General features: G+C 40.6%; 1 protein-coding gene across 4 annotated transcripts in view; it reads left to right on the forward strand.

The window, feature by feature from the left end:
• The window catches only part of GRM7 (glutamate metabotropic receptor 7), an 818,647-nt gene extending 811,715 nt beyond the window's left edge, over positions 1–6,932 (forward strand). Inside the window, exons 10-13 of one of the 4 annotated variants that reach the window (XM_036869664.1) lie at positions 1–92; positions 2,842–4,598; positions 4,705–4,825; positions 5,025–5,054. In XM_036869664.1, the coding sequence (XP_036725559.1) occupies positions 1–71 (71 nt within the window). In that variant the 3' untranslated portion in view covers positions 72–92; positions 2,842–4,598; positions 4,705–4,825; positions 5,025–5,054. Of the gene's footprint in view, positions 1,190–2,841; positions 4,599–4,704; positions 4,826–5,024; positions 5,072–6,831 lie in introns of those variants that run through there. The other 3 variants (XM_036869668.1, XM_036869667.1, XM_036869665.1) reach the window with 3 other exon arrangements.
• Positions 6,933–10,318: the final 3,386 nt, after the last annotated feature.

Consider the following 10,318-nt stretch of genomic DNA (forward strand, 5'->3'; position numbering starts at 1 on the left):
ACTGTATACCACCAGTAAGAAAGAGTGTACAAAAGTCTGTTACTTGGTACACTATCCCACCAACAGTATAGCTTTTGCCTGCTTTCCAAAAGGTAAGAAACAATCTACTTTTTATTTATTTGTGTGTTCTTGTCTCCACTGAGAATTAGAAATGTTTCCATGAAAACTGTGCATGATTACCTAGAAATCTATGTATATGAAGAAACGCATTTTTGAAGATGATATTTGCTAAGCATAGTGTAGACGGCTGCTATGGGTCACGGGCCTGGTTTATTCTCTGGAGAACATGTGACTAGGTGCGTGCAGATTTGTCTTTCCTGAACAAGTAGCCAATAATAGCAAAAGTGGTGCTGGTCAGCCTACTTTAAAACTCTCAATGGTGAGAGATTATTTTTAAATGCATGTGTTCAGACTATGATTTGAGAAGGCAATGTGGAAAACTTGAAGGGAGAGAAGGAGGGTGTTTTATAAGCTTAGTAAATATGTTTGTTCTCATTTATTTTTTAATTAAATACATCCCCAGAAATATATTCATTCAAAAAGCAATGAATGACCCTACCATCTTAAACCCAAAATGGTCATGGTTCCTTCTTTGCGGCAAAGAAATACTAAAGGTTTGCTGGCTGGGCTTGATAATGTGTTGAAGATGATTTGGGACTCATAATTCTGCCTTAGAGAAACACTGAACCAACTTCACTGATTTGAGAAAGCAGGGGAAGGTTCAGTGAAAGACCTGAAGAGTCTAAAGATAAATTTCAACATTAGTCAAACCCAAGAATTACCAATAAATACCAAGGGTATTCAAACTAATACCTTAGAAGAAATGGTGACTCGTGTGACATGTGAACGGGGGCATGGGAATGGGCTGCCATAAGAGTTGTTATTGACTCACCATTGATGCTTATATATCACTTTGAGCTCTCAACTAAAGGATATATGCTATGAAATAATAATAGCAGCAGTAGTAGTAATAGTAGCACCTCCCTGTTTCAGCCTAAGTGATATGACAGTATAGTGAAAAATAACACTTGCTTTGGCAAACATCCTTGTCCAGCTGGAGTCAGTGCATTTCAAACTGTGGGAAAACAAGCAGTAGAAAACATGGAGTAGAGTTATTAAAATCATGGGGTGGTTTTGAAGAAAGGTCCCCTTTTGTTTCCTCTAAACCTCCTACTAATAAAATCAATAGTGAGACTTCTCTCTAGAGAGATTCCACGAAAGATAGCAGAGAGGTCCTATCATGGGAGAGGGGAAATATTGCTTCATAATGTGGGCTAGTCTTCCTCTTTCCTAACATGGAACTTTTTATCAGATCATTTCTAGGTTTCTTTCCATCTTTGTTTTTATAACGGTATACTGAGTACAAATAATATCTTTTTTTTTTTCCCTTTTTAATCCATTTAAGAACTGTAAGACGGGACAGGAGTACTTCCAAAGAGTAATTACATTTCCTGTTGATTTTACATGGATGCCAGCAACTCAGTCTTTAATTTCAGATGTACTGTTCACATAGCTATTTCCTTTTTCCGTATCAACGCGATCTGTCCTAGTTTTTAAATAGGGCATTCTTTTGTCCCGGTGAATATATAACTGTATTCCAGTGAGATTTCAAGTTTTTGCAGGACAAGTGCTTGTGTCAAAACACTGCAGCTCACCACTTTAATAGTCCTTTTACATGAACCTGCCTGAGAATAAATGAGAAGGAAGTTTCCCTGGGTAAAAATGATAGATTTAATCTCAATCCATTAAAAAATTCTCCCTAGCTCCATTCTCAGTTGGTGCCTTTTGGTTTAAAGAGTGCAAGATGAAAATGTTTTAAGTCAACCTTCCGGTTAAAAAGTACTTTTAGGATGTGCTGCTTAGAAATAAACTTTTTGCTAGGATTGTCTTGTTTCAAAGAGTTTGATTCGGTGCTCTCCTTTTCTGTCAATTTAAACGTGGCTTCATAAATTAATGATAAACATCTTATACAGCTACTTAAAAATAACTGGGAACAGAAGTTTGTCGAAGTTACAGGTATTCAAAGAGGGGAGTGTATCACCATCTTCAGGTTACAGTGAGACTGGAAAGCTTGGGCGAACAGTGACAGAAGGCATTTCATGTTGTTCATTCAAATCCATTTCTGTGTGGCTGTTTTCAGGGCCATGAAACAGTAAAGAAAAATCTATAAATTCAAGAGTGAATTTTTGTACTGCTGTGCTAGTAAAGACAAAGGCCACCATGCCCCAAACAACGGCAGACGATAGTAAGCAAATCAAACATCTGATTTGGGGTGTTTAGAGGAAGCAGGTTCAAATTCAGACAGAACAGAATTTGACCTGGTTCGAAAACGCATTCCATGTAATGCCCTCTCCTTTGACAGAGACAGGAGGTCAGACATTGCCTGACTCAGCACTGCCTGCGTCTTCTGTCTGAATAGTTCTAAACTTTGAAATCCTGCAGTGTTATCAATCTAATGATATTTATTTTAAGCTGCAATTAAGCAAAAAACAAACGAACAAAACCTCACCACACACACACACACACACACACACACACACACACACACACACACACACACACACACACACACAAACCTCAAGTAGTCTGGCAGCATCACCAGATCAGGAAACAGGTTATGTTAGGAGGTAAATTTTCAGACCACAGGATGGTTTTTCAGATTGGAGAACTCTGAGTTGAGTTCAGCCTTGCAAATATGGGCAGTCCGGAGTCTTATTTTGTCCACGTATATTGTTCTGAGCAAGTACATTCGTTACAATATTATGGACATTTCACTAACATATTACATGGTGTTGTAAAAAAAAATGAATAATCTCTTGTTTCTTATAATTTCTATAACAGGGTTATCTCACATGTTTAAGCTTTTCGGAACTGTGCAATCTAAGTTTTGGTAATGTGTCGCGACTCCCCCTCCTCTTCGACGTTCAAGGCAATAACCCTGAGTTAACTGGAGACTCCCTCAGTTTAAATTCCATTTTAAAACACTCTGTAAGTACAGCTTAGCAAAGAATATATGTTCCCTGACCTTGACACAGAATCACCTCAGAAATAAATGCAGCTGTAAATCTTGCAGGCATATGTCTTTCTGCCTGAGAGCTCTGTGAAGCACCGTCATTTCTCTCACCACGGTTTGACCTCAGCATCCTCAAAAACCAATTAATATTTGCCCTCTCTGTTCTGCACCTTTGGTTCGACTTAAAGAATGGGATGAAAGTTCACATGGCTGGGATGTCTACTGGTTCTTAGCATCAAAGGAACCCACACATCATTCTCCAGAGTCCTGAAAACTATGTCAGCTTTTACATTTAAGCCTGGCACTGCACCATCTGGCCGGGATCTATGAAACACAAGAGTATTTTAAGTTGGGTCAATCAAAGAGACGTTTGTCAAGCACTGCTCCCCTGGGTCAGCCCTGAACTGCCTAGGAGTAGGGGGACAGAAGTGGACAGTACCCTCAGGGGACCCCAGATCGAATGGAGGACTCACAGGTAAGCGATTTTCACTCGGAGTGGCAGGGGCTCTTAGGAGAGGCAGTAGCAGTGAGCTCCAGGCGGACAGCCTCACCCAGGGGGTTTTGTTGGAGCTGCTCTTAAAAGATGAAGGATTCTAGGCAGTGGTAAAGAAAAGACCGGAGGCAGGAAACAAGTCAGCACAAGGAAGCTTTTGTATTCAGACGAATGTGGTCTGTCATGGGACTGGAAAGCAGTTCTGTGAGGCTGGAGAATTGTATTTGGAGGCAGATGGTTTCGGGGGATGACACGAGCCTGTGTACGGAGGGACCAAGTTGCCTTTATCTCTGCGCCGTGAGCGCAGGGCCCGCAAACACTAGGGCCTCAGAAAATGTCCGTGGCATGAATGGAGTGTCATACTTCACGTACCAGAGGCTCCTAGCCTCACCTAGGACGTCATAGGTAACAGTAAATATCTACTGAGTAATTATTTATTAATAATAAGAAAGTATCAAGTCTACAGCCTCAGCAAGCGGAAGTGTAGTCTTCCAGATAAAATCTCTAAAGTCACAAACAAGGCAATGTTTGATCCTGATGTCACAGGTTTCAGAAGTATCTTTTATGGATAACTCTTAAATCGGATGGTCAGCGCGACATCTGCACTTGCATAAATAACATCTCTTTTGAGGAGCTGACCCCATGGATGAAACCAGCAAAGTTTTACGCCTATTTATTTCCTTTCATGGACTGCAGAGACCCGTTTTCAGTTACCTTTGGAAATGAATCCTAAGCACTTCTAATTTGGTAAAAACAGAAACATAATAATCAGAAAAAAACATTATATTGATTAAGTGCATTTTCTCAGACACTGGCATTAAGGACAGATGTTGTGTTTTAGGCCCCCAGTTTCATTTGCATTTGAAAAGAAAACAGCATGTGTCCTGAACCAAGGTCAGTTAATCTCTACAATCTTTCTTCCTCCCAACTACTGTGAATGAGCACCTTCTCAGGACTCAAGCGATGGTGACTCTGGTTTCTGCTACTAAAGACATGTCTCAGCTTCGCAGATTTTTCTTTTCTTTTCTTTTCTTTTTGGCTGTACGGTGGAACTCGGATGCATTTTAAATTAGCTTTCTCTAGGAATCAAAGGTAATCATTATTTCTCTTTATAATCCACATGAATATTCTCATTATTTTTTTCTTTTCAAGTTTAAGATTAGTTTTGAATTCCTCTTATATCTCTGCCCTCTTTCAGAGTAACCTCTGGAGACCCCAGCTTGCTCACAAAGGATTGAGAAAATGACTCCGAAGCCTGTTCTTGCTGAGCTGACCCAAACACTTAGACGACGTGGCAGCAGTCAGCCATCTCACATTCTGTAAGTTGTGGTCCAAGTATCGTTTATGACTGTGTGCATGCTGTGTTTTCCCTCCGGCCAAGAATAAGAAAAACTGGACCAGGGTCCTAACCCTGGCTCTGATACCCTGGAGAGCATAAGCTTTATCACCTCATGGACTTCTGTGATCTTGAATAAGTCAAGTCCTATCTAACCTTCAGTTTCCTCTTGTGTAAAACAGGAGGAAGCTTTCCTTGATGAGATACCGTGGACATTGCATGGCGTCATGTACGTGAAAGCCTTCCTTTATAAAGGGCTGTGCATAGATATGGTAGCACTGTTAGTCCCTGATCATCTCTCTGTTTTATCGTAACTGGCTTTCCTTTTTCCTCTTCTTTCATGGTTACTTTTCTTTTTGCCTACTATGAACCGTCAGAGTTAGAAGGAATGACATCTAGTTTGCCTGTGAAGTCAGGAACCTCTTCTCTAAGTACAACAAGCTCTGTCTTTGAGATGGGTCACTGTGGTCTCTGATGCGTCATTAATGGTCTTGGGCTTGGTGAAATTGACAGAGAAGGCTATCAGTCACCCTGCAAGGCTGCTCTAGGACAGCTAGGCTCATACCTCCTGATATATGAACCACTCCCTGTGATTAACTTTGACAGGTTACTCCAGGCCGACTGGCAAGCTGAAGTGCATTTTAAGTACAAATAATAATGCTGGGTGTGTCTTGAGTGATAGAATAACAGCTGAGTGGAATAGAGTCCCTCAATCTTTGCTTGTGAAACACAGTTGGTTTCCTTTCAAGGCTGGGATATCACAACAAAATCAACTAACAATATCTCTCAGATCTGAATTGATATTTTGAAGTTTGGTATTTATCAAGCTTATGTCAAACACAGCACTGACCCAAAGGGCCAGGCTCATTCATCTCAGTCTTCAAAGGACCTAGCATGGTGCTTCACAGCAATTTAATATTAATAACAACAATAGTATCAATTATGATGATGGTTATAATTGCACCATATTATGCCTATTGCTATAGACTTACAAAGTGCTCAGCCACCCGCTGAGACAGGTCTTACTGTCCCCACTTAACAGATGAGGAAACTGAGGCTCAGAACAGTGAAGCAACTTCCCAGTGACCCACACACCAATGGGTGGATGCCTGAACTTGGGTTTCCTGGCCAGAGTCCTTTCTAATAAACTTTTCTAAAATTGCATGCAGTAGGACAAAATGTTTCAGTCTACATAATCTATCTAATGAGCATTTACTGTTCTCATCAGTTGATTGTAGACGTCTTCAACTTCCTGAAGATGAGAGAGGCCCTTCAGGCCAGAAATCATAATCTGTTTCCAGGACCATTTTGGAATAAGATGTGCTCTCTCTCTCTCTTCTTTTTTTTTTTTAAATGGTACTGCGAATGATAAGGCTATTTGATGTCATTTTACCTACTACCGGATTCTTTTGGTGGTCTGAAAAAATTAGAGTATTGTTCCTACCTCAAAGAACATGGCTTTCTAGAGCTAGAAATGTTTAACTCTTGAGAATGCATTGAAATCCACTGAATAACATACTTGGGCAGAGTGCAGCCTGTTCAGAACGAAAACCACAAGTCATCATATTTTGATGACTATAAGCAGATTCCGCCTCTGTATAAGGTGATCGAGTTTGGCATGGGAACCTAAGCAAAGGAAACTAAACTCTGAAAAGGATTTGCTAGCATGAAAAAAATGGCACTTTCCTGGCACACAAAGGTGCAAAGCTAGTTCCCACCCCAGCTTTATCACCTGCTCCTTCTCTCTCTGCTTTTGCCACTGCAAAGCTCTACACAGAAACTGGATGCCAGGGTCATTATCATCTATGTTAGCTGAAAATCTGATTAAGCTGGCCTCCTGGGGTTAGCATGAAAAACGCTAGATTTTCATTCTAGGAACTTAATTCCTCTTTCCCTCGTTTTTGTCATGTTTGCAAATTTCATTTGCATTTTAATTTCCCATGATTTGCCACAGTCCAGACTGAGACTTGAGCTGTTGTTTCCATTCAGGTGAAAAGTCCAACCACAGCTGAGCATCTGTACTGGCATACAGTCAGGCGACTGGCCAAGGCAAGTATCTTCTGCATCCTTCTGAGCGTCCCGAGGAAGCTTTGCTACCCAGCCCGCCGATTAATTTAATGAATGGAAGAGACTCTGTCCAATTTCTAGGATGATTTAGTCCGGGTGGTCCTCATCACATACTAATACAAAGTCCTCTCAATGTTCCAAAATAAGGAGAAAGTATAGTAAAGGAGGCTTGAGGTCTTGGCCTATTAGGACCTATCTAGGGGCTTTATTTGGGGAAACATCAATGCCATCAAGTGGGGGAGAGATCCCTACTGTGAAGTACCATGATCTGTTACTGAGGAAGCCAGCTTCTCCCTCGGGGCTGGACTCTCAGTGTCTTCTGGATCAAGCAGCAGAGACAGCAGTATTAATGGGGCACCTACCTAACTCCCATATAAAGCAAAAGAAATGACAAAAGGGAAGCAGCCTATGGGGGGCTATTATTTATGCCAAGCAGGCAAAATACTGACTCTTTGGAGAAGATCATCTCTGTGCCTCAGTTTCCTCATCTGTAACATATACCTTCATATGGCAGCGGTAAGGACTAAATAAAAGTAAAGCACCAAGAACAGAGTTGGCACGGTAGCTGTTCAGATGTAAGCCATCAGTGTTATTCTATCACCTAAAATTAACTGGATTTTTCTGTTTGTCTTTCCTCTAGGAAAGAACTTGGAGAATCCAATCTGATCCTCTTCCATGTGATCTCTTGTATCCATTCTCTTTCTGTAACCCACGCAATAAAGTTCGAGAAAGTCAAGTAATCCATGTGCCTCTGATTTTTGTCTGGAAAAACCTGCCGGATTTTCAGATCGAAACATCAATCCATCTCCTCTCCTGTCAAGCTATTGAGTATTGATCACTTTTGAAGCAACGGTGCCTTAAAGCCAAAATTTCACTGCACTATCAGAGGAGCTACCTGGGAAATGACATTCAAACACACGTAGCTTCATTTCATAGCACAGCACCTATTATTTCCTGACTTTGGGCATAAATAAATTCAACACAGTCGCCATTGTGGCGATGTGTACACTGTTATTACTACCGGTTAGTCCCAGATATTTAAGAAAATATCAAGGACCGATTTAAATAACCTAGTTATGGCAGAAAATTTGCCAGTATGAAATGTGAAATGCATTTTAGTTTATACTTCCATCTAATTTAAATCTTTTCTTCCCTAACCTGGTGCTCATCGAAATGTCACCTGTATTTAAAAACCTTCCTCAGGGATTCTGATGCACATCCAGGTTTGGGAACTTTTCTTTTTTAATCCTTTCTGATAATCAACACATGCAATATGGCGTTGGTGTAATGGTGATATGCGATGGTGATACCTACACAGCAGAGGGTCTTCCAGAATATTAAAAAGACTCATTAAAAAAAAATTATTCAGGTTTATCACACCAGCAGCATTTACTATGCACCCAGGAAATCATCTCTAGCTGTCTGCTAGAACAGTAAGAAGCTATTTCAAGGTCTTCTCTCAAGAGACTCTTCCAGGCTGGTACTGCGGACTAAATAAAGATGAAGCTAATTGACTGAAGCTCTGTTACTGGATCGGAAAACACAGCACCATCTTTGTTTAAGGCTGAATCTCCTTGACAACACCAGATAAGAAGCTGGGTTAATAGTCTTCTTTCCTGCACTTTAGTGAGTCACAGGTCATGGCCTCTGTGGGCAAAATGAGTTGATACATCCTTAGGCAATCGTTTCAAGCTGCTCAGCAGGGCAACTCCGATTTTGTTTAGCCGGGAAGTCCTCAAAGAGATTACTATTTTCAAACTTTTGTTGATGCTTCTCATGCCTTCTTGCCCAATCAGGAAGTGAAAACTGTCAGAATAACCATTGTTTCAATTACCATTGCTGTTAAAAATTCACTGTGGTCTTATGAAGAGTCAGCCTAAATGCTAAATCCTACTTTGCCTTGTTCTACATTGTGATGTGAGCACACTGCTTACTCTCTCTGCATCAGTCTTCTCATCTTCAAAATGGGTATATTAGTAACTACCTCGTAGGGTTGTTATTAGGATTAAATTAGTTCATATGTTTAACACAATGCTTGGTTTATAATATAATGGTCAATAATTAGCTGATATTCTTATTATGAGTATCAACAACTGATCAATAGTTGCTCAGTTCATACAGTAGCCACTAGCCACATGTGGCTATTTAAATTTAAATTAATTCAAATTAAATAAAATTAAAATTTTGTTCTTCAGTTGCACTGGCCACATTCCAAACGCTCAGTGGGTGCACATAACCCAGTGCCTACCCTACTGGACAGCAAAGATACAGAACATCGAAATTATCACAGAAAGTTCTACTGGACAGCTGAGCCTAGGGAAAATAAAAAGGAGGATAAGAACTTCCTTTAGAGGAGAGATATGTTTTGTTCTCAGCAATCTCCACTGATTGTGAAAACAGTCTCCAGGCTCTCTCTGGGAGCAGTGGGGTCCATTTCTTTGGTAGCATCTAGTCGAGAGTAGTTTACACTGTGGAGTGTGTAATCAATATTGTTAACAACAACAAAAAAAAGCTGTTTTCCAGAAATGGTTCTCTCTCACTTGGGACGGTTCTCCATTCCTTTCATATACTATTTAAATTGCTCTGTATTGATTCTAAATTGCACAGTTGCACACAAGTCTTGAAAAGCACGCCAGGTGGCAACTTTGTAGTCATCACGTGTCTTGTAGTAGAACCCTGTAGCTAGTAGAGAGGATGGTTTTCTTAATCGCCACCCAAAGGGAAGCGATGTGCGTGTGTGCTTGTCATCCCAATGTTGCTCAGCAACAGGAAAACCAAGTTAAATATTCAAAGATGTGAACACGGGCCTTTGCTCCATCTCAAGAAGCATGTTTCTGGCACTTTTCATCTGTGAATGGTCAACTGTGGAATTCTAACGTCGGCTGGAAAATTTAGTCCTTTTCCTTAGCATCAAATTGACATATCTTATTTGTCCTAGGCCTGGTTAGTCCCTGACATGATTGCCTGGCAGGTGCTTTGTGAATGTTTGAGAGTGAGGGAAAAATACAGGCTCAAAGCAAAAGGTGTCTATCACTTCCAGCAAGCCTGTTTTATGTGGGTCATCAACAGTTAGTGATGTTATACATCATCTAGAGGAGTCTCTGCTATCGATTTATATTTTGGGAGAACTTTTACTGTAAAACTAGCAGGGGAGGTTGGGAACGAGAACCAGTGTAATATACTTAACCCCAGACCAGCTCTATCAAACTGGTTGAACACGTTACATCTCCAGAGAAACCTCCCCCAGCATCTCCAATTCTCCTTCCAGAACTCAAACTATAAAAGGGCTGCACAGGCAGAGGGAAAGTAAAAACTCTCTCTTCCTACTTTTGAATTTTCTAACTAGAACAAAACCACTGATCATATTGATTACTGAATATTGCCAATAGAAGAGTATCAATGAGTCTAT

This window comes from Balaenoptera musculus, chromosome 11 (assembly GCF_009873245.2).
Source record: "Balaenoptera musculus isolate JJ_BM4_2016_0621 chromosome 11, mBalMus1.pri.v3, whole genome shotgun sequence".
Lineage (NCBI taxonomy): Eukaryota > Metazoa > Chordata > Mammalia > Artiodactyla > Balaenopteridae > Balaenoptera > Balaenoptera musculus.